This window comes from Hordeum vulgare, chromosome 5H, assembly GCF_904849725.1.
Source record: "Hordeum vulgare subsp. vulgare chromosome 5H, MorexV3_pseudomolecules_assembly, whole genome shotgun sequence".
In the NCBI taxonomy this organism is placed as follows: Eukaryota; Viridiplantae; Streptophyta; class Magnoliopsida; order Poales; family Poaceae; genus Hordeum; species Hordeum vulgare.
Genome location: NC_058522.1, coordinates 574,656,703 through 574,681,172, shown reverse-complemented (window position 1 = coordinate 574,681,172; position 24,470 = coordinate 574,656,703). Strand labels below are relative to the sequence as shown.

The window sequence follows — 24,470 nt, the reverse complement described above, 5'->3', positions numbered from 1 at the left end:
CACCATCAAGAGCAGACAACCGATCAGTGGCAGACATCGGGGTGATAGCGTGTTTGCATTTGAGCATACCAGCACGTCGCAACAAGTCCAAGGAGTACTTCTTCTGAGAGAGAGTCAGCCCAGCAGAAGAACGTGAAACCTCCAGACCAAGGAAAAAATGCAGAGCACCTAAATCCTTGACAGCAAAATCAGCACTGAGGGCACTCACAAGACGATCGGCAGCAGAGTCAGAGGAACTGATGAGAATGATGTCATCAACATATACCAAAAGATACATCGTGACCTCAGGGCGCTGTAGGAGAAAGAGCGACGTATCAGCAGTGGAGGGAGTAAACCCAAGAGCCCGAAGAACAGATCCAAGGCGAGCATGCCATGCACGAGGGGCCTGCTTGAGTCCATACAATGCCTTAACCAGACGACAGAGATGATGAGGGCGAGCCGGATCAACAAAACCAGGTGGCTGACGCATATAAACCTCCTCCTCCAGAACTCCATGGAGAAAAGCATTCTGCACATCAAGCTGACGAAGGAACCATCCTCTAGTAACAACAAGAGACAGTAGCAATCAAATGGTAGTGGGTTTGATGACTGGACTGAATGTGTCTTCATAATCAAAACCATACATCTGTTTGAAGCCCTTGGCAATCAGTCGTGCCTTGTAGCGTTCAATGGAGCCATCAGCATGCCGTTTGACTTTAAAAACCCACTTGGAATCAATAACATTGACACCAGAAACTGGAGGAACAAGGCGCCAAGTATTATTCTTATGGAGAGACTGAACTTCCTGTTCCATTGCCATACGCCAGTGCGGAATACTGAGTGCAGCCTGAAAGTGACGAGGCTCGGCAGTGGGATCAGCAACAACATGAGCCATACACGCAGCCAACCACGCAACCGTACCATCCGTGGGTTTCGTTGGACAAAGAACACTGGATTGGCTACGTGTGCGAGGACGATACATGATAGCAGGCAGGACCGGCGGTGTTGGTGCAGGAGATGATGGAGCCGAGACCGCTCACGCAGGGCTGGTCGGCAGCCCAGAATTCGGCGAAGCAGGAGCCAGCCCAGGCGAGGCCGGCGAGGAGCCGGGCGTGACAGTGGCCGACTCAGGAGAAGCCAGCTGAGCATCGGGCGAGGCAGCCTCAGCTGGCGCCGGCAGGACCAGCAGTGTGGAGCCACGCGTCGGCGTGACAGGCGGGCGGGCTCCACCCGCTGTGCATGGCGCAGCGACGTCGCGCGGGACGGAGGCCACGGGCGGGGCGAACGTCGCCCGCGATGCATGGCCCATGCACGGCGCGCAGGGGAGCCATCACGGGCGAGGCAGGAACGGGCGGGCGGGCGGGGCAGACTCCACCCGCTATGCATGGCCCATGCACGTCCTGAGCAGGAGAGTCGTCCGGAATCCTCTCCTCAAGGAGTTCCAGGCGAGCGCCACGTCCAATACCTGCAGCATGATTAGGAAGCAACGCAGGGGTATATGCAACATCAACAAATTGGTCATGCGAAGGTATAGGCATGCGCACTTGTGATGGATGACCGGTAGGGAGAGTCGGAAGTGTGCGAAAGGGGAACACGTTTTCATCAAACACAACGTCACGAGAGATGTAGACGCGATTGGTAGGGACATGTAAGCATTTGTACCCTTTATGAAGAGAACTATACCCTAGAAAAACACACTTCTTGGACCGAAACTCGAGCTTATGTTTGTTATACGGACGTAGATGAGGCCAACATGCACACCCGAACACTTTGAAAAAGGTGTAGTCTGAAATTTCATTAAGTAGTAGTTCAAGTGGGGTTTTCGTTTTTAGGAGTCGTGAGGGAAGCCTATTTATAAGAAAACAGGCTGTGGAGAAGGCATCACTCCAAAAACGAAATGGGACAGAAGCATGAGCTAGTAGGGTTAGTCCAGTTTCGACAAGATGACGATGCTTACGTTCGGCAGTTCCATTTTGCTGATGTGTATGAGGACATGACACACGATGTGAGATCCCAAGCTTGTTAAAGAACAAGTTGAGGTGGTGGTATTCACACCCCCCCCCCCAGTCAGATTGCACATGAATGATTTTGTGCTTAAGGAGACGCTCAACGTGGGCTTGAAACTGAACAAAGACATCAAATACATCAGACTTGCGCTTAATAAGATATAGCCAAGTAAACCGACTGTAAGCATCAATAAAACTGACATAATAATTGTGACCACTCACGGATGTCTGGGCATGACCCCATACATCAGAAAACACATGCTCAAGAGGATGTGTCACAACACGACTAGAATCTGAAAACGGAAGTTGATGACTCTTGCCCTGCAGACAGGCATCACAGATAGTTTCAACATTTTTATTGGACGCAACTAGTAGATCATGACGATGCAATATATGTCGAACTATGGGGGTCCACCGGGTGACCAAGGCGTGCATGCCAGTGTGTAGACGGCACACGTACACTAGTGAACACCTGGGGAGAAGACGGCGTGGAAGGTGGTGGCGGCGCATCAAGAGCATAGAGGCCATGCCGAAGGCGACCACTAAGCAGAATGGCCCTCGTGTCCCGGTCCTTGATAAAGAAACGAAAAGGGTGAAACTCAGCAAAGACATTATTATCACGAGTAAGTTGAGGAATGGACAACAAACTGCGCGTAGCGGAGGGAACTCGAAGGACATTGGAGAGATGCAATGGGCGAAAATTATGTGTAAGGAGAGACGCCTGACCAACATGTGAGATGCGCATACCTGCTCCATTTGCGGTGTGAACCCGATCATGACCGTGATATGGCTCCTGAGTAGAGAGCTTGCTCATCTCGCTGGTGAGGTGGTTGGTGGCGCCTGTGTCCATGTACCAAGCAGGATCAATGGAGTAGGATGGTGTGCGTCCAGAATCATGACCCGTCACCGCAGCAACAGTCTTCTTATCATTCCCTTTGCCATTGTTGCCAAGGCCAAGGAAGTCTTGCTTGTAGCGCCGATGGCAGCGAGAGGCAATGTGCCGCTCAATTCCACATAGCTGGCAGGCCTGCGGGGCGCCACAAGAGGAGCAGCACACCACCGGCCGATTGCCGGCCGTGATGGTCGGAGCATTGCCCCGTGAAGCCTGTTGTGGTGACGACGCCGATCTGGTGTTGGAAGAAGAGGACCGCGGGGGCTTGCCACGAGTCGCGGCATTGGCAGCGGCAAAGCCAGGGGAGACACGGCGTGCCTTGATGCGCTGTTCACGGCCAAGGAGCCGTGCATAGAGCTCACAAGACGGTAGCGGATCATCACGGCCGTGGACATTCTCAATGAGATTGTCATAATCAACATCAAGCCCGTTAAGCACAAAGGTGGTGAACTCCTCATCCTGTAGCGGCTGGCCAACAGAGGCCAACGTGTCGGCTAGACCCCGCATCTTGTTGAAGTAGTACATGATGCTGAGGTCACCAAGCTTAGTCTCACCCAGCTCAGTGCGTATAAAATGAGCACGCGCCTGAGACTGGGAGGCAAAGCTTGTGTGAAGCGCCGCCCACGCCTCCCGGGATGTAGCGGCGAAGATGACCAGTGAGGAGACGCTCGGGGTGAGCGAGGACTGGATGGCGGAGAGGATGGCTTGATCCTGAGCCACCCACGTGTGATACGCCGGGTGATGAGGCGGCGGAGACGGGATAGAGTCGTCGACGTAGCCCTCGAGGTAGCGACTCCGCAAAAGAGGCAGCACCTGGGCACGTCAGGACAAGTAGTTGTCCGGCGCAAGCTTCACCGGCAGGAGATGCGAGAAGTAGAACGGCGACGGCAGCGCAGCCGGGTCAGCATGCACCGGTAGCGGGGCATAGAAACCCATCGACGGGGCCGCCCCGGGAAAACCAGCGGCCACCGAGTAGGGCGGGGCTCCAGAGGAGCCGATCGCGGGGGGGGGGGCGTAGGGTTCCATGGCAGGAGCCCCGTAGGGCGATGCAGCCGCAGCTCCCTGGGACGGCTGAAGCGGCGCAGGGTAGACCGTCGGCGGCGAGTAGTGGTGCGGTGTAGACGGCCCGCAGATCATCGGCGGCGGCGGCACGGACTGGTGCGGTGGCGGCGCGCCATAGTAGGGCGGAGGAGGCACAGCGTAGTGCTGCGGCACCGATGACGCGCCGTAGGGGACCGTCCAGGATGACGATGGCGGCGGGGCGCCATGGCCGGGGTGAGGCGCACCAGACGAGGCAGCAGCCCCAGGTTGGGCGGTGAGATCCGATCCACCCGGATGGCGGGGCGACGTCGGGGCCCCATAGGCGGTTGCCAGGGGCCGGGAGGCGAGGAACGGCGACGCGGGGGCGAGGGCCAGCGCCACGGCAGTCGGGGCGGCGCCAGAGGCTGGCGCGGCGCCAAGGGTCGGCGGCGGTGGTGGCGGCGGCGGTGCAGCGGAAGATATCGTAACCTAAACTGATACCATGTAAGACGTAATGTTTTGGAAAGTGCTCGACACCTTAAACGGGATGTGGCTATCTCATTATATAAGGATACCCAAGGGGTATAATACAATATACAGTGTATGCATACAGGGCTACGTATATACAGTCTAACAAGGAGGGGGACAGCCGCCCTCTTACATCCACATCGGCCCGCCTGCTTGTTATACGTAGGATACATGTGAGCAGTCATCATTCCCCCTCTCTGTCAATTCTTTCGTTCTTTGGTTGTTGAGCAAAGCTGTCCATGGACGCATTTGATGCTTGACAAAGTTGCAGCCCACACACTAATTAGCAGCAACTTGTAGGATCCTAGGAGTGGAAGCAACGGCAGTTTTAGAATGGGGAAATGCGTCCTCGGTTGGGCCAAATCCCATTGTTTTGCTTTAGATCATTCCTTGTATTTTCTTCCATCAGGTTACATGCTTTGTAGCAGTGAAGCACCCCAAATCCTGAAAATAGTATCAGGTTCAGAGCCTTAATCATGTCAGCTAGAAACACACACACACAAAGATTAAGTTGAGAAAAATACAGTTCTACTTAACAACGGTGACAAAAAAGGGCAAAGAAAATTGTCTCGAAATCGGTAAACCGTAAAGCAGCATTGATCTTTCAGTGTGTTTTCTGAATCCTGAAATGCAGACACTGCCTTGCAGCTGCATAATGAGCATCATGCGTAGAAGAATTCCTGACAACCTCGACGACCGTAGCCATCGATTGCAATGCAAGGCCTGGTGTTCTTTCAGGACTGGAACAAACCTTCAGTAATATAGATGCCAGACTCTCTACAGTCTACACAGTACACACGACGAATCGAACAGCCCCCTGACGCGGAACCTCCTTGGGAGCTCAGTAAAATTGCTGAATACCACAGGAGAAGCAAACTCCCCTGAGAATAAGTGATACTAGTAACAAAATTCAGATGGCCGGAGCTGAGCTACTACAAGGAGGGGTGCCAACAGTTTTTTCAATGGAAATTGCGACAGGTAAAACAAGAATTTTCCAGCCCAGGGCCCATTAGCTTACCTTATACAGACTTTGGGCCTTCCGAGCCCTGGGCCATTAACCAAGACAGAAGAAGAATTCGTTCGTCGAGAGGAAGGCAAATCGAGCACAGTAGCTCACAATGATCAAACGAATTGTTCCAAAAAAATACATTATTTTGCTGATTACAGTTCGGTGGAGTAGGAAATTTTTTTCTACAGTGATCATCATTGTAGTTGTCTGATAGTTTTTCCTATAAACTTTTTTTTGCGGGTTGTTTTTCCTCCCTCATACAGTTCGGTGGAGTAGGAGCACGAAGCAGCTTGATGAGGGCCCGGTTTGATTTGTCTCAAGAAAGAAGGCCGTGCAGCAGCTCTTTGACGGAGAATATTTGTGTTCGTCCTCCTTAGTAGGATCGACGATTGCATATTTAATATTTCACCTTGCGTTTCTGCCATCAGCGGTTTCGTGGTGTAGTTGGTTATCACGTCAGTCTAACACACTGAAGGTCTCCGGTTCGAACCCGGGCGAAGCCACATTTTTCTCGTTTTGTTTATTCACCTGTTTACTATTCCTCGGGCTAGTAGAAGTCTTTTTTCCCTTTCAGAATGACCGCACCGGTTGGGTCGGTGCAGCTCAAACCGCTAGCAACTTCCTCCCTTTTAAAACATATTTTTTTGTTAAAACTTTATTATAAACTACTACATACGGAGCAAAACGAATAAATTCATATTTTAAAATATGTTTATATATACATTCGTGTCCAACTAGTAGTGAAATTTATAAAACACATTATATTTGGGAACTAAGGGAGTAGAGTACATGGTGCATCCATGCGGCACCATTATGTCCAGCTAATGCATATACTCCACCAGCTACAAGTATTTAGACAGGTTGTACGGACCTGTTTGTTTACAAGAAAGAAGAGCGGAGCCAGCGAAACAAGCACACTAGTGTGGGCACTGGGCAGCAAAAAAAAAAAAGTTGCATCGAGCGGTTGAGCCCACTTTCCTCGACGGCTCGGCGCCTGTCTCGACTCTGGAGCCTCGACGATGATTTCCCCGGTGGGCGGTGGCCACCTCGAACGCAGTTCCAATCGCTTTTGGACATGTTGTCGCTTCCAGCCAGCGTGAAGAGCATCCGAGGATGCCACTTTCCAACGCCGGCCGTGAATAGTATCGCAAGATTGCACATGCACAGGCTTTCGAGAGCTTTGCTGCCATGGATTTTGGGGCTCGCTCTGCCTCTTCGCTGGACGCGCCCACCACCTGCTGCGGATTTTGGGGCTCGCATTGTAGTTCCGGACTCGTTTTTTCAACAGCAATATTTTTTTCCTTCTGGTAACTTTTTTTTTCTCGAAATTGTTCGTATTTTTTATGTATGAAAAGAACATGAATCCAAAAACAATCCTGGTTTTCAAAACCTCTAGAAATTTCAAAATGTCTGTGCTTATAAATATTCAACATTTCAGCCCGGACATAAATTCAAAAACAACCCTCGTTTTCAAAATGTTTAGGAATTTCAAAAATTGTCCATGTTTGTTCTTGTTGTCGGCCCAGGCTGCTCATGCGCCGGTCTAGTGATCTTATTAGAACCCACGCAAGTGTTGGTGTGCTTGAGGATGTTAGAGCAACTCTAGCAGACCCCACATAATGTCGGTCCGTAAAACGCGTTTGCAGTTCGTGCAAAATCACTTTTACGGGTACCCCACGCGTACGTGTAGGTTATGCTTTTTTACGGGTCGGCTTCTGCGGGGTCTGTTCGGACACGGCCGCGACGACCCGCAAACAGAAAACGCTCAATTCTCGCATTTGACATAGGTTGACACAAATAAGTTCAAATTCAAACAAACATAACACAGTTTTACGCGGAAATGTGCGTGGAGCCGTATTGGGATACTTTGCCATAATGCGGAAGTATTGATTTTCGATCCTTTGTCAATATCTCTTGACGGTTTGAAATGTACCCGTGCATACATCAAGAGACACTGCACTCCATGCTTGGATCAAAGATTGATCTTCCAAGATCGTGTAGTTCTTCGATCTTTGAAGGATTGACAAGTCACGAGCTATCGCAACAAATGGCGCAAACGAAAGGAAATGACCATGACCGAAGACGCATACCTTCCGGCCATTTCGTCGAACACCTCGCTTGCGGGGTGAGCGACACCGTTGAACGGCATCGCCGGGGCATCTCTTTTCCGGGATGGAGGGAGAGGATGAAGGAGGAGCCTGAATCCTCTTCCTCTTGACGCCCGCGGCCTTGGTGACCTTCTCCGCCGCCGGCCGAGATCGCACAACAGCCTTAGCCCCCGGAGCGCGAGCCTTCGCGGCGGGGGCTGTCGGATTTCCGCCCGGCACGGCGCAGGCGGGGACAACATGGCCGGCGACGAGAGCCGGGGAAGGAGCGGCGCTAGCATGAGCGACGGCGGGGCCAACATGGCCGGCGATAGCGGGGTCAACATGTGTGACAGCCCGATGTCGACGTTCCAGAAGATTCCCCCTTCTTTCCGTTTTCGTCGTGTGGGTAATTTCATTTGTCGCATCATGCGCATCATTAGCATTGCATCGGCATTCCGTTGCCGCCCGTTTTCAAAACTTGCATCCGTTGTTAGTTGCCGGTTCGCGTCGTTGTCCGTTCTGAGCCCGACCGCACACGCACGCGCCCGCGGCATCGTCAAAACCCTGTGTTTAAAAGTGTGTTGAAAACTTTCTCTAATCAAGGTGAAACTTGGCATGCGGTCGTGATTAGTTATAGCTAGGCCGCCTGTCGAATTTCGTCGCGATCAGAGTCCGTCTGGTACCCGAACGGTCGACCGTAGCGGCACCGTATTCGGTCTATCGTCCGAAGTTTTCCGATATTTTTAAATCTCGTTGCCGGGCTGTCCGTTTTCCCTCTCATCTCCGCCTAGCCCCTCTGCACAGTGCACCGACCCTACACGCAACCTAGTCCGAAAACCTCCCGGCACCCGAAACACACGGTCGTGACCGTGGGGTCCAGATCAACCCCGTTTTACCGCAAACCGTCATCGGTTTGTCCATTGGACCCTAATCTATTTTATCGTGACCGTTCGATTACGATCGGAGGGTCCTAAGCTAGTTTATTTTCTTATATGGACCAAACCCTAACTCCCAGGAGCCTTGTCCCAACAGCCGCCGCCACCTGCTGTCTCCCACCTCGGGATCCCCCAGATGCAAACCGAGTCAACCACGCAAGCTTCCATCTCTCACCGGCTCATGTGCAGCCAACCCACCCATAGTCCCGAGCTCGCCCTCGCGCCCATGTTGCCGGAAGTGAGGGGATCCGCAGCGCCAGCTCCCCTGCGCCGTTAGCCTCCGGAAGGTGCCCGCGACCGGGGTCTCTACGGCACCAGCTGCCAGCAAGCTCAGCTCCTTTCCCTCGTTCTCCCCGTCACCGGCGCACCCAGTAGATGAGCCCCGCCCTGTGCCGTCTTCCCCAACCGAGCTGCCCAGGCAGCACCGAGCCCTCTCCAGTGCCTCCTCGAGCCGACGACCAGCAGCACATCCAGGCCAACATCGAGCCCCTTCTCCTTCCTCATCCTTCTTTCTTATTCCTCCCCCGTTCTTCTCTGAACTCTCTTTGTCTCTTTGTTTCTTCAGGCAACAGTAGGGCCACGGCAGCCAGGAGCTCGCCGGTGATCGCCTCCACGCCGTCGGACCGTGCCGGCGAAGGCATCTCTTTCCGGGATGGAGGGAGAGGATGAAGGAGGAGCCTGAATCCTCTTCCTCTTGACCCCCGCGGCCTTGGTGACCTTCTCCGCCGCCGGCCGAGATCGCACAACATCCTTAGCCCCCGAAGCGCGAGCCTTCACGGCGGGGGGCTGTCGGATTTCCGCCCGACACGGCGCAGGCGGGGACAACATGGCCGGCGACGAGAGCCGGGGAAGGAGCGGCGCTAGCATGAGCGACGACGGGGCAAACATGGCCGGCGATAGCGGGGTCAACATGGGCGGCGACGAGAGGTCGGGAAGGAACGTGCGCGACCTCAACGGTGACGGGCGACGGGAAGGAGGCATCCATGGCGGTGAGGACGGCCACGGAGGATGCACCGGAGCGTGCGGTGGCGAGGCAATGGTGGCGGCGGGTGGGGGAAGCGGGAAATGCCGCGCGAAAATGTCCCTTCCGCCAAATCTTGTTGCGGATAGAGGTTGAGCTCGGGTCGGCCTCCCGGCCCGTGAAACTAGAGGTTGGGGGGGGGGGGATTTTGCCGCGCCCCGCAAAAATATTTGCGTGGCGGGGCAGGATGCGGGGTCTGATCGGGCAGGTTTTTCCGCCCCGACCCGCACTTTGACGGTTATTTTGCGGGTCGTGGCGGGATGCGGGGTCTGCTAGAGTTGCTCTTAGAGCATCATTAGTAGATCGCATAAAAGGCCATCGTTTCGAAGGAAAAAAATCGACCAGTATGCGGGTTTGAGACATTTTGCGGTCCGGACAGAACTACATGTCAGCCCGGACCCTAATCATTTATTCATTTTAGGGTGGCCTAGAAATCCAGTCCCTATGTTGCTATATACTCGAACCAATTTCTACTTTGTTTTTTGGCCTCCTCGATGGTGGGCAGCGTTGGTGGAAGCCGTGGCGGTCGTGTCGGGTCGGCCCCGAACAAGGGTGCATCACAATACTCGAAGACCGGCAGCTCCAATTGCACCGTGGAACAATAGTAGCGGAGGCAGGCGTGTGACCGCGGGCGGCGACCGAAGACTTTGGGCCGATTTTGACGTGTTCGACGAGCATGTCTATCTGCATATCAAGAGGGGACAAAATATCGACGATGAGCTCGTCGCTGCGAAGAAAACAATGGTGGTCGAAGAAGAAAAAGGTGTGGTTTAGGCGCGGAGTTCATATTTCATATAACACATGTGGTGGGATGAACAACCTTATTTAGCGCGTAGTCCTCTTTTAAAGATGTAGCATCTATTTATAGGATCTGTTGTGTTATTACTTGAGCGTTCTGCGGTATTGTGATCGCCGATCTGTTTGCTCTGAACACATACTTCCTTGATCGAAAAATACGTGTCGGATGTTTCTAGATATATTTTAGTTTTGCATACATTTGTTTTGGTTCGTTTATGCTACGAGTAATCCTCGAAGGGGGAGTATGTGTGATGAAGGCGGATCAGCCCGTCGTTGGTCGTTGTTGCGCTAAAACAAACAAACCCCCCTGCTAACGGCACGGCACGGGAAAGAAAGCATACCCAGACCGATCGTACGGACGCGCCAGAAAACTGCCACTCCACTCCAGCGCACACACCGCCGGTCCCGCCGTTTTCCGCCCACCCACGCGTACGTCTTCTAGGCCCAGCACGCACCGCATGTCTCGGCCCCGCGCGCGAGTGAGACGGCCCACACCACAGTCACACCGCCGCAAGGGGCCCGCGCCGCACCGCCGGAGTAGGTGCGGGTTTCATTCTGAGCCCCTTCCACTCTGGCCCCACCTGACCAGAGCCCGGCCCATCCCATTCCCATCGCCCCCGCCGCAGCAATTATTCTGCTCCGCTACCTCCGCGGTGGCACTCCCCACCACACCACACCACACCACGCCACACTTGCTCCCCAGCCTCCCTCCACACCCATCACAACCCCACCCCCACCCCCAATGGTGGCCACGCCCACGCGCTCCTCCCCCGAGCCCTAGATCCCTTCCTCGCGCGCGCAGCCGCATGGCGGAGCACGCGGCCCGCCACCTCCGCCGCCGCGGCCCCGTCGCCGGCTGGTGCTGCTCCTTCGCCGGCGTCCCGCCCAGCCCCGACCACCGCACCCTCCACCACCGCTCCCTCCCCGACGCCGCCACAGCGCAACCAGGATCCGTCGCCGCCGAGGGCCCGCGGAAGCCGCCGCCGCAGCAGCTGCCGCCGAAATCCCCCTCCTCCTTCCACGGCTCGCCCTCCTCCAAGCTGGCGGGCCTCATCGACTACCCGCGCCGGATCCTCTCCCCGGGCCGCGTCTCCCCCATCGACCCCGACGCCCACCCGCACCCTCCCACCCCCACCCCCATCACCCACCCCCCGGAGCAGCAGCAGCCGGCGATGGCCCCGTTCGTCGCGGTGCGGGAGGAGGAGGAGGAGGGCCAGGGGGACGGGCTGGATCTGAGGCTCTGCCTGCGCGGCAGGGACGGCGCCGGCTGCGTCGTCGTCATGGACCTCGACTCCTCCGTGCTCTGCGGGAGCAGCGCCTTCTTCGCCGCCATGGCGCCCGAGCCCAACGCCGCCGGCGGGGCCAGGAGGATCGAGGTCGACGGGGTCGACAACGTCGCCGCCTTCAGGGACGCCGTCGAGCTCATGTTCCAGGCCGACGCGCCGCCCTGGCTCGCCAGGGCCGGCGTCTCCAGGGCCATCGGCGTCCTCGAGGTGAGAATGAGATGCGCATCCTTTCCTAGAACGCAGTATTTTTTGCTGTACAGCTCAGTTCTCATAGGCAGGCCGTGGTGGCCGTGATAGGCTGGCAGCACATTGCAGGTTTAGTATAGTGCAAATTGATTGCCCCTCTTGAATTGTTCTGAGCTTGCTTGATGGTCATGTTTTGTTTAACTAGTCTATTAGTAACTAGATAGATGCACATGTTTTTGGATTTTAGCTTGTTGTAACGGTTTGAAAAAGAACTTCGCTTCCTATGGCGAAATCACTGGAAGGAATTGCATTCATATCACGTCATACGTGGTTTGTGCGAAGCCACAATTGTTATGATAGGAGTTATACTGACAATTTTGCTGGTGCAAGTCATACAATTCTTTTGGGATTATAGTGCCCATAAAGCCGAGACCGGCATGTCTTATTGAGAAATACAAGTGCCACCTTAAGAACTTATAAATTGACCATTTGTACTAGTAGTCAGGCTGCTAAGGCCATGGGCGCAAGTTAGCTGCGCAGGCGCTTGAGTTGTCGCGTGGTGTGCGTACAACGCCAAACAATTTATCCAGATAAGCTAGGTCTGGACAGATGGGAGCGTGAAACCAACCAAGAAATAATTGATTGTTAGCTAGTGCTTTCACTTCTTTGCCAGTGAATTAAATGAAAGAATTGATTCTTCTACATGGAACATTGTCCTACCTAATTAGCCGTTATCATGGTCCTATTTCTTTTGGGATTATACTGCCCATAAAGCTGAGACCAGTAACATGTCCTATTGAGAAATACAAGTGCCACCTTTCATAAATTGATCATTTGTACTACTTAGGCTTCTAAGGCTATGGGCGCAAGTTAGCTGGGCATGCGCTTGAGTTGTCGCGCGGTGAGGGTACAACACCAAACAATGTATCCAGATAAGCTAGGTCTGGATAGGTGGGAGTGTGAAACCAACCAAGAAGTAATTTATAGTTAGCTAGTGCTTTCACTTCTTAGCTATTTAATTAAATGAAAGAATTGATTCTTCTATATGGAACATTTTTGTCTGCCTAATCAGCTGATATCATGGTCCTATCTATTGAGTGTAATTATGGGAGGACAAATCAGTAATGTGTGTGCGGATAGGGTGTCCTTGGATCTGAAGTCAGCGCATTGATAGTATAGTAGTATGACAGCACGACAACATAAAAGCTCTGATCAAGATGGAAACATTAGCAGAGTACTAATTTTAGTGGTACTGAAATTGGTAAGGAATGTTTGCAACATAGAATGTTGTGACAAATTATTTTAACTTTGGACGAATTGCATTTGTTCCGTGACACATTGTTTGGTCCTTAAGCTGATGCTAGTTACTCTGTACGTTATTTATATTGAACCTCTTGTAACACAGTGCCTGGTGGTCTCCATTTACAGAGTGGTACCAATTACAGAGTAGGTTTGCAGTTGTATTGCAACATCAAATAATAATACAGCATTGTTTACAGATGCTACCAATATTACCTTGCTATACCTCTTAGTTCTTTTACGGGTTTTCTTTCTGGTATGATTTCTTGCAAAAGAAAGATACGCTACCTACTCTGATAGATGTTGTTTTAATTTTGAATAATAGGTGGCTTCCTCGATTATGTTTGACAAAGGAATCAGATCATGTTTGGAGTACATTGAAGCAGTTCCATGGACTGAGAATGAGGAAGAGAAATTAAAGCACCTCTTTGCTAGATGCACTTTCGACGAAGCGTTATCAAAAGATGTATTGGCAAGATTGCAAACACAACCGTCTAGCAGCTCGGAAGACCTGACAGATCAGCTCATCCAATCCGTCACCAGCAGCACAAACAACAGTGCAAGAAAAGACATGCAGTCTTTGATCAATGGTCTTCTAAGCAAAAGCTCAGTATATCAAAAGGATTTGTCCGGATTAAACAAAAGGAGCCTTTACCAGATTTGTTGCTCCTGTCTGAACCTACTGGTGGAACTTTTTAAGGAAGACCCGGAGCCAAAATGGCACACAGACCAGGCACTGAAAATTAGGCACAGTAAACCCATGATTGAAAGAGTCAGCAAGCAAAGTGAGAACCTCAGCTGGCTATTTGAGATCCTGGTAAACAATGACATGGCGGAGAATTTCGTAGTGCTGTGGGCTGGGCAAGACGAGCTCATCAGGATGCACGAGCAGGCATCACCGATGTTCAGGTACGAGCTGAGCCGGATATCAGCGGGTGTGTTCATCGCGCTCGGGCAAGGGAAAGTGCAGTGCCCCAGCGATCTGAGGAGTCAACTGTTTCGGGGATGGTTCACGCCCATGTTGACCGATTTCGGCTGGCTTCAAAGGTGCTCCAAGGGGCTGGATGCGAGAGCGCTGGAGGATAGCCTGGGGCAAGCCCTTCTCACCCTTCCGCTCCGGGAGCAGCAGAGCCTGTTCGAGGAATGGTTCCAGTGCTTCGCGTCTAGCGGCGCGGAATGCCCGAACCTTAGCCGAGCCTTCCAGGTATGGTGGCGAAGGTCATTCGCTAGATAGATCGTCGGTAGAGCCCCTGCAGCGGCATCCTATGAGATTATACCTGGTTCGCGTGAGTTATATTGGTATTTGTAGTGTGTGTATGATTGTAAGATAAGAAGAATTCTTGTTAGCCTGTAGAGTTGAGTTTTTCTTTATGATCTTGCCTCAGTTCTTCCCACTGTATGCACTTCTTGACAGTCCGAGTCAGCAATAGAATTGTTGTAGCATTGCTTCAAACCACAGTTCTCTTGCTACAAATTAACAAGTGAACATAGCTTCATATAGTACATACATATCCCAATGGCAATTTGGTTCATATTTGCCTCACTTTACATGGCCTTATTCCTGAGCAAATACAGATACAGTACTAATTAAGCAAAATGCAGGCATGGCAAACATTTATACTATACAGCAGGCATGCTCTCCTTGGTATCATCAGGACACAGCTTCTAGCAACCGATCTTGTTGTTACCATGAGCATAGCGAAGGCCAACACTTGCAGGCTGGGCATCATCCTCAATGCTGAGCCAGTGGCAGTCCTGGAACCCGCAGCTCCCTGAGGCGCGCAGGGTCTCGCCAACGTCCCGGGGCTCGAGGAAGTGCGGCGTCCACGACGGCGTGCCGTCCTCGAACGAGTTGTGCGTGAGCCGCTGGAGCCCCGAGCCGTCGATGTTGATGGTGAATATCTCCCCGTAGGGCTGGTAGTGGTGCGGGTTCGAAATGGGCTCGGCGGAAACGGCGGCGAGGTCCGAGGTGAACACCATGCGCTTGGAGTCCGGGCTGAACCAAGGGTGGTTTGTCCTGCCGCCGTCCGCGCTGTGCACCACCCTACGCAGCCCGGTGCTGTTCGGGTGCACCATGTAGATGGCGAAGCTGCCGCCTCCCGGGTTGTGCCGGTCGGAGGCGAAGGCGATCCACTCGCCGTCGGGCGACCAGTTGCACATGGTGTCGGTCCATGGGCCGTCCGTCAGGCGCCGGATGCCGCCGGCCTCGCCTTCCTCCGCGTCCATGATGTAGAGGTTCTTGTGCCCGGACCTCCCCGACCGGAACACCAGCCATTTCCCGTCCGGCGATGGCGACGGGAACGCGTTGTTCTCGCCTCCGACGGTGAGCTTCTTGATGGAGACCTGAGAGATGCTGCCGTCGTCGTCGTTGTCGTCGCCGAGGGACACGGCCACCACGTCCACCTCGGTGCTCTCGCTCGCGAAGTCTGGTCCGATGCTGGTGTAGATGACCCCCTTCCTCTTCCAGTCCCACGACGTGGGGAATGCGTTCCCCGAGAAGATCTTCCGGCGGCCGCCGGAGCCGTCGGAGTTCACCACGTACAGCCCCGGCAGCCCGACGAAGGCGATCCTCCTGCCGTCGGGTGAGAAGGAAGGGTACGACCCGTCGATCCTGAACAGCGACTCCGACGCCGGGCTCTTGAGGCTCTCCAGCAGCAGCGGCGAGTCCCCGTTCCCGGTGCCCCGGCACCTGTGGTACCCGACCCGCGCGCCGTCCGGCGAGACGAAGGGGTTGAAGTGGTGCGCGCGCGGCGCCACGGGCCTGGTCACCTCGAAGTAGGCGGCGTTCTCGATGCCGCCGCCGGCGCTCAGGTCGATCACCTCGATGTGCCGGTACTCGGAGCCGGGCCGCCTGGTCGCCACGGCGACGAGCCCCGGAGCGCCGGGCGAGGCGGCGGGCGTGAAGGCGTGGAACCCCGGCGGGGTGATCCGCTCCACGGAGGCCGCCGACAGGAGCCCGTCGTCGGAGACCTCGATCTTGGCGCGGTACACGCCGTACCAGCCGTCGCTGTCCCGGCGGTGGAAGAAGAGCGTGGCGTCGTCGGCCCAGCAGGGCCAGCCGCCGTTTTTGACGAGCAGCGTGCGCCGGGAGCCGTCGGTGGTCCGGAAGACGTAGACGTCGGTGCGGAGGTCCTGCACCTCGCCGGCCCAGCCGTGCTCGCCGGGGGAGGCGGCGGCGGCCCAGTCCCCGGAGGGCGAGACGGCGGGGCTGAAGTCGGCGACGCCAGGCGGGGTGAGGCGCGTCGCCCGGCCGGAGGGGAGGTGGGTGGCGTAGACGGCCGCCCAGCTCCGGCGCGGGGCGGCCGCGGGGACGGCGGTGGAGACGTAGACGAGGCGGGAGCCGTCGCGGGTGAGGGCCGGTCGGTCCCGCAGCGCGACGGGGTCCCAGGGCAGCAGCGGCGTCGGGGGCGCAGCGGGAGACGAGTCGCCGTCGTCGACCTCGAGCGCCTCGCGGCGGGAGGCAGAGGAGGAGGTAGGGGCGGGGGAGAGGTAGATGTTGAGGGAGCCGTTGCGCTCGGAGACGAAGAGGAGCGCGTCGGAGGAGGGCGCGAAGTTGCCGTTGTAGTTGACGGAGGCGCCGTCGGTGAGGCGGAGCTCTGCGGCAGGGGAGGCGGGGATGGAGAGGGAGGGGGCGAGCGGGAGTGCGTAGACGTCGAAGGCGTAGCGGCTGCGGCCGAGCGTGGTGAAGACGATGGTGCCGGCCGCGGCGGCGGAGAGCGCGGGCGTGGCAGCTAGCAGGAGGAGGATGGCTGCTGGGAGCAGGAGCAGGAGCTCGGCGCGGCGAGCCATGGCGGGCGGGCACTGGTGTGTGCGTGCGGTGTGTGTTGGGAAAGAGGATAAACCCGGCGAGTTTTACGGTGGGAAATAATAGAAGAAAGAGAACTGTGGTATAGTCGTGGTCTCGTGTGACTGCGGATTGTGGTACGTGTTGGCCGGAGTAGCATCCATCCGCATCCACATCCACATCCATTTCGCCCGTGAAGAGGACGTGCTGTCTCGGGGTGGGCAGCGCGATCTGATGATGTTGACCGTTTCTTTTTCTGGATCAGACGGATGATGATTTTCACCGGGAGAAGAAAGCCACCCCGTCAGATATTTCTGGGGTGGGCAAAATTGTCGATGCAATTATTCAAGATAAATCGATCATTTAGAAAAAAAGAAAAACTTTCAAACTATCCATCAAAATAGAAGTAATCGAAAATTACATGAGATTCGTAGACCACTCAACTACAAGTCCCCTCTCTAGCCCCTATCACCTTTGCTGTTCTGATGTTTTGGTATCCGGACTCATCTGCATCTGTTTAATAAAAAAATATTGCTTTTAAAAAGAAATTAATTTTTTTGGATGATAGATAATTAGATACGTGAGGTTTGTTTTAATTTTTATATTATTTGAATATTTGAATAGCTTTCGATAAAAAAGAAAAATCGGATTAAAATGATGCATGTACAGTAAACTTTTTTAAAGACCTCGAATTGTCTTTTTTTACCGAGACGTTTAAATTGTATAAAATTTAGAACGAACCTCACACATCAAATTATATATCACCCAAATATTTTTTTGTATTTATTTTTATTTTTTTATTTAATAGAGGTGCAGATGAACTTGGCCTCAGAAAAGTTGCTCTCTTCCAATTCAGGAACGGCTGTTGCGGCGTAGAAGTTTGAGCAAGGAGAAGATGCGCTCTTCCATAATGATTCCTTCAGAGCTCCCTGCCATTCCCTACCCCTACTAATATATTCTCATGTCGTTTCATCCGTTCTCAACGGTTGCTTGTTTTATTTGCCTTTGCCTCATTCTTTACATTTGTTTCAAGAGAATCTGATGGGATACCATTTCTAGTTTGATTGCTCTTTCATGTCCCAATCTTAGGTCGTTGTCAACTTTTATTTTGGGTCGGTTGTCCAACGATTATGGAACCGTAGCGTCTCGATTCGTCTCCTCCGGGACCTAATTTCTTTGGGCTGTCTCACCCCATTAGAGTAGAGATGCCGAGCTCTCTTGTCATTATTGTTTTGGTTTATGTATGACTGTTGCGTGAGATGTCAAGTTATCTCCGGTATAAATCTGGCAGTTCTTTATTATTTTCCTCTGTCCAGCTTCAAGATTTTTGTTTTGTAATTTTTTTAAATGACTAGTAAAAGAGCTTGTAAGTTGCAACGTGAGAAAAAAATGTCACACATCCCTTATCCAATAACGAGGAATCAAGACCCAAATAAGCCCACACCCTTCCTTTAGACACATGGTATCCCATCTATCCATTCAATTATCCTTCTTCCCACCCTCGCCAACGATGACCTAAGTCGTCTCTCTCTCGACATAAGATGGGAAATCAAATTATTGTTTTCCGTGGCATTTCGGTGAGATGTGCACACATGGTTATAGCTGAGTTTTTTCGTGTCGAGTGCTCTTTTTGCTCAGGTGCTTATTTTCAGTTCAGACCGGCACCAGTATAAAAGAAAGACGTGGCATGCGCTATTCATTAAGGTTGCATCCTAAGTAACATTCTTAAAATGGTCAACATGTAAAATAACATCAGATTAAAATTATACTCATTTTTCTAATCAAATTTCATATATAACATGTTAAATTTGGCTATGTTGAAGATATCAGCCGATATTCCGATAAACCGGCCAATTTATCTCTTACCAGCGTCTTACCGATAAGATAAATCGTCCTATATGCCGATAAACCGGCTGATTTACCGTTTATCTTAGGTGGACCGATAAGTTTTCGATAAACAATATCTCCAACATTTAATTTGGAGTCATAGTTTAAAAGATATGAATATTTTTTTAAACATTTGATATGTACTACGGATTGATTAGCCCAATTATCAGGTTGTTTACTACAAATGCGAAAATTTTACTTATAATTGCCATGCAGGTTGATTACCAATAACATTTGGGAGTTTTCCGCAAAGGCAAAATATGACTTAAAAGTGGATTGCGGGTTGATTATCAAAAACTTCAGCGAGTTTCCCTAGAGAAGGTATATTAATTAAAAGAAAATCAATAACAATCACAAGCCTTCAAGAGGCCAAAGTCTCTAAATGATTCAACCTACACCTTCTCTAGGGAGATAATCAATCATATTACAAATTATTACTTATACATAGCCTAAAATGCTGAATATGCTTCTCTTTGATCTCAAATTGAAGTAAATTGAGATCCTGCCTAAAGAGGACTCTCCATCCTTGCAGAGTGTGGGGTTGCCCTCTAAAAACTTTGCCATTTCTTTGAATCCAGATGTTCCAGCGCCCAACAATGAAATTTTTTGTGTAGAATTTATTAGGAAGCTTCTCAGATGCATGCATGTCACGCCCAAGATGCGACCCTATCCTCAATTTGGCACGAGGGCCTCGTCAGGGATAGAAGCGCATCTCGTCGTGTCGCAAGAATGGATATCGTTACAAGTACATGTACTGAAAAGAAGATATATATCAGAGTCACAGCAGTACATTACATCAACATCATGAATAAGAGCAGGGTCCGACTATGGACGAAAACAAACGAGAAAATAAGAACGACGTCCATTCTTGCTATCCCAGGCTGCCGGCCTGGAACCCATCCTAGATCGATGATGATGAAGAAGAAGAAGCAACTCCAAATGAACAATCAACGCGCTCGCGTCAAGTAACTTTTACCTGTACCTGCAACTGGTGTTGTAGTAATCTGCGAGCCACAGGGGACTCAACAATCTCATTTCTAAAGGTATCAAGACTAGCAAAGCTTAATGGGTGAGGTATGGTTAAGTGGTGAGGTTGCAGCAGCGTCTAAGCATTATATGAGGTGGCTAACTTACGAGTACAAGAATAAAGAGGAGGATTATATACGCATAACGGACGTGAACTACTCATGATCAAGTGAATGACCCTGAACACCTACCTACGTCAGACATAACCCCACCGTGTCCTCGATCGGAGAAGGAACTGACGAAAGAGACAGTCACGGTTACGCACACAGTTGGCAAGTTTTAATTAAGTTAACTTCAAGTTATCTAGAACCAGTGTTAAACAAAGTTTCCACGTTGCCACGTAACCAAGGGCACGGCTTTCCGAAAATATTTAACCCTGCAGGGGTGCTCCAACTAGTCCATCACAAATTACCACAAGCCGCATAGAAATCCTCAATCACGAAGCTCGCGATCTCGTCGGATTCCCTAGTGGAAAACCTCAACTCTGAGTTTACCCAAAGCATCACCGGAATCCCGATGCACAAGATATTTCGTCAAAGGTAAAACTAATCCATCAAGGCCGCCCGACGTGTCGACGAACCCGATAGGAGCCGCGTATCTCGTTCTCAGGACACGACGGATGGGTCACACTAGGAGAAACCAAACCTCGGGTTGCCCCACGGTGGCCCCGTAGTTTGCCAGTTTGGACCAACACTCATGAGGAGCACTGACCCGGGGGTTGATTAAATTTCCTCGAGTTAATTACTCCCTATGCGGTTCATTAGTTATTAGGCAAATGTAGTACCAAAGTTGGGCCTTGTCAGGCCAGCTTTAATCTAAAACGAATTATCAAGGGGGTCCCCATAACAACCTGAATCGTGTTAGGAGCGCTCAAATATGGAACATAACACCGGTAGCCGAAACTAAGGGGGCAAAGGTGGAACAAAACACCAGGCTAGAAAGGTCGAGCCTTCCACCTTTTACCAAGTATATAGGTGCATTAAATTAAATAGCAATTAATATGGTGATATAACAAGAAACCCATGTTATCACATGGAAGCATCTGCACCTGCAACTAGCAACGCTAATAACATGGTTAAGCAAGCGTAACATAGCCAATCAGTGGTTTGCTAGGTTGAAGGTTTCATGGCATTGTTGAGAGGATGTTATTTAACAGGTGGTAGGCAACGAGACATAATCGATAGAAGAGATAAAACTAGCATGGCAATGATAGTAATGGTATCTGGGGAAATGGTCATCTTGCCTGAGATCCCGCTTGGAAGAAGAACAACTCCGAGAAGTCGGCGAACCAACGTAGTCGAACGGGTCCTCAAATTCCGACACGCTTGCGGAACTCTATCGAGACGGAGCAAACCGGCAACAAGCGTCAACACAGATATTCACCTCACGACGCACAACATGATGCACAACCTACTACGATGCATGATCAGTTCACTGATGCAAGGGATGGCATGGCAATTCACCTCACACAAACACTACACATTAAGTGAAGCTCGATATGCAACGAGTTGCATATCGACGAAACTCCACATTTAATTGTTTAGTTCACTCCCGTTAATTTACACGGCAATATTAAATTGTTGTTAACATGGCAAGGGGTGAACCGGGTGATTCTACCTGTCATCCTAGACGGTTAACACGTGGAGCATAGATCGGAGCTACGTCACAAGAAACATGCAACACAAGATATCATGCCATGAATGTGTCATGCATGCAAGTTACAACAACACGGGCAAGAAGAGAAAGAAGCATGTGTCGCCACGGCGAACGAAAGGGTACCTTGGCGGCAAAACAGAAACAATGCCACGGCAACGTTCCTATCCCGATACTCAACGAGATGTTGGTGCCAACGAACTGGAAGCGTGTGCGGGAACGCTAAATAACGATGGGGTGATCCCGGTTACCGGGTTCCCATGTGTCGGGGGCACAACAAAAGAGGAACACGTGCAACAGACAACATATAAGGCGCAAACATATTTATCTCATACATCACATGCACACGGTCACGGCAGGTCCCATTGGTATACCTTCGAAGCGTGCATATCGGAGCGGTGAAAACATAGGTCGTCGTGGGCGTAGTGGAAGTCGGTTCTCGTCGACGGTAGTCGTTCGCGGTTCCGTAGATGTCCGGGGGTCATCGAGGACGTCCTCGGAGTAGTGGTGCTCGGCGATCTTGTCGGATCTACGGTGGCGGGGATGGTGCTTGCGAACTTCGGCGACGGCAACCAGCGACAGCAGCAACGCGACTACAACAGCAACAACAGCATGCAACGGCGACACAACGGAAAGCAGGAACAGCAAAGCGGCAACTAGCACTAGCATACTATAGCGGCGGCAGCAGGCAAGCGACATCAACTAGCATTGGCGGCAGGCAGGCAAGCGACATCAATTAGCATTGGCGGCAGGCAGGCAACGACAGCAAGCATCAAGCTACGCAAGCAAGCAGCAACTCTCGGCAACATCAGGCATCGGCGACGAGCAACATAGCGGCAGGCAGCACATGCAAAGGCGAGCGGAGGCCACGGCTACAAGTGGCAGCAACTAGCATCTAGCAACCTAGCCTAGCAGCAAACAACATCTAGCAGGCACAACAACAACGGTAGGCAGCAACGCGCAAGCAGCAGCAACAGCTAGGTAACATGGCAAGCTAGCAACAACATTGGCTCCTAGCAACGCTAGCTAGAAATCTAACTGGGCCTAGCAACTAGCAGCAAGCTACGACAACAGCTGGCAGCATCTACAAGCAGCAGCTAGCAAGCAGCACAAACAACAGCAACAGCAGCAGCTATCGGCGGGCAACAGCAAGCAATGGCGGCAGCCACAGCAGGCGACGACGAGGGGAACCAGGAGGCGTGCTCGGGCTCGGCATGGGGCCGCGGCTCCTGCAGCATGCAACAGCAACCGGCGCGGGACGAGCAACGAGGCGGTGCCGGCGAAGGGCCTCGGGCCGGCCGGGAGCGAGACGGGCGGCGAGCTCCGGTCGGTCCTGGCACGGGCACAGGGCACTTGGGGCGGCGGCGGAGGGCTCCGAGGAGAACGGCGACCCGCACGCGGCAGGGGGCTGCTGCTGATCCAGGGCGACGGACGGCGGAGGCTGAGGCCGGCGGGGGCGGGAGCTGCGCAAGCGAGGGGAGCTGCTGGTGCGCGGGGCTGGCGACCGGGATGAGGCAGGGAGGCGAGTTGGGAGATGGGATCGGTCGCAGCGCGGCGAGGGCGCCATGGGGAGGCGAGCACGAGAGCGACCTAGGTGGAGGAGAGGGGGAATCGGGAGGAGAGGGAGATAGGACGAGAGGGGGAAGAAGGGGATCGGGAGGATGCTGGAGGTGCGCAGTGTTGGAATTATGCCCTAGAGGCAATAATAAATGTATAGTTATTATTATAATTCCTCTATCAAGATAATAGTTTATTATCCATGCTATAATTGTATTGAATGAAGACTCATTTACATGTGTGGATACATAGACAAAACACCGTCCCTAGCATGCCTCTAGTTGGCTAGCCAGTTGATCGATGATAGTCAGTGTCTTCTGATTATGAACAAGGTGTTGTTGCTTGATAACTGGATCACGTCATTGGGAGAATCACTTGATGGACTAGACCCAAACTAATAGACGTAGCATGTTGATCGTGTCATTTTGTTGCTACTGTTTTCTGTGTGTCAAGTATTTATTCCTATGACCATGAGATCATATAACTCACTGACACCGGAGGAATGCTTTGTGTGTATCAAACGTCGCAACGTAACTGGGTGACTATAAAGATGCTCTACAGGTATCTCCGAAGGTGTTAGTTGAGTTAGTATGGATCAAGACTGGGATTTGTCACTCCGTGTGACGGAGAGGTATCTCGGGGCCCACTCGATAATACAACATCACACACAAGCCCTGCAAGCAATGTAACTTAGTGTAAGTTGCGGGATCTTGTGTTACGGAACGAGTAAAGAGACTTGCCGGTAAACGAGATTGAAATAGGTATGCGGATACTGACGATCGAATCTCGGGCAAGTAACATACCGAAGGACAAAGGGAATGACATACGGGATTATACGAATCCTTGGCACTGAGGTTCAAACGATAAGATCTTCGTAGAATATGTAGGATCCAATATGGGCATCCAGGTCCCGCTATTGGATATTGACCGAGGATTCTCTCGGGTCATGTCGACATAGTTCTCGAACCCGCAGGGTCTGCACACTTAAGGTTCGACGTTGTTTTATGCGTATTTGAGTTATATGGTTGGATACCGAATGTTGTTCGGAGTCCCGGATGAGATCACGGACGTCACGAGGGTTTCCGGAATGGTCCGGAAACGAAGATTGATATATAAGATGATCTCATTTGATTACCGGAAGGTTTTCGGAGTTACCGGGAATGTACCGGGAATGACGAATGGGTTCCGCGAGTTCACCGGGGGGGGGGGGGGGGGCAACCCACCCCGGGGAAGCCCATAGGCTTTGGGGAGACACACCAGCCCTTAGTGGGCTGGTGGGACAGCCCCAAGGGGGCCTATGCGCCAAGATAAAGAAATCAAAGGAAAAGAAAAAAAAGAGGGAAGAAGTGGGAAGGGAGGGGGACTCCTCCCACCAAACCAAGTCCAACTCGGTTTGGGGGGGGGAGTCCTTCCCCCCTTGGCTCGGCCGACCCCTTGGGAGTCCCTTGGACCCCAAGGCAAGGTCCCCCTCCCTCCTCCTATATATATGGGGCTTTTAGGGCAGATTTGAGACGACT

General features: G+C 52.3%; 2 protein-coding genes and 1 non-coding gene across 3 annotated transcripts; 2 read left to right on the top strand and 1 right to left on the bottom strand.

The window, feature by feature from the left end:
- The first annotated feature begins 5,863 nt into the window (after nucleotides 1-5,863).
- On the top strand, nucleotides 5,864-5,937 carry TRNAV-AAC. The gene has a single exon. It is a non-coding gene; the product is annotated as a tRNA-Val (tRNA).
- A 5,044-nt stretch (nucleotides 5,938-10,981) lies between these two features.
- LOC123394986 (BTB/POZ domain-containing protein At2g13690) lies at nucleotides 10,982-14,499 on the top strand. The gene is made up of 2 exons (XM_045089894.1): nucleotides 10,982-11,768; nucleotides 13,372-14,499. Exons 1-2 carry the CDS (start codon nucleotides 11,082-11,084, stop codon nucleotides 14,278-14,280), a joined length of 1,596 nt encoding a protein of 531 aa, XP_044945829.1. The 5' UTR covers nucleotides 10,982-11,081; the 3' UTR covers nucleotides 14,281-14,499.
- LOC123394985 lies at nucleotides 14,467-16,957 on the bottom strand. The gene has a single exon (XM_045089893.1). The coding sequence runs from the start codon at nucleotides 16,833-16,835 to the stop codon at nucleotides 14,712-14,714; it is 2,124 nt and encodes a 707-aa protein (XP_044945828.1). The 5' UTR covers nucleotides 16,836-16,957; the 3' UTR covers nucleotides 14,467-14,711.
- Between the last annotated feature and the right edge of the window lie 7,513 nt (nucleotides 16,958-24,470).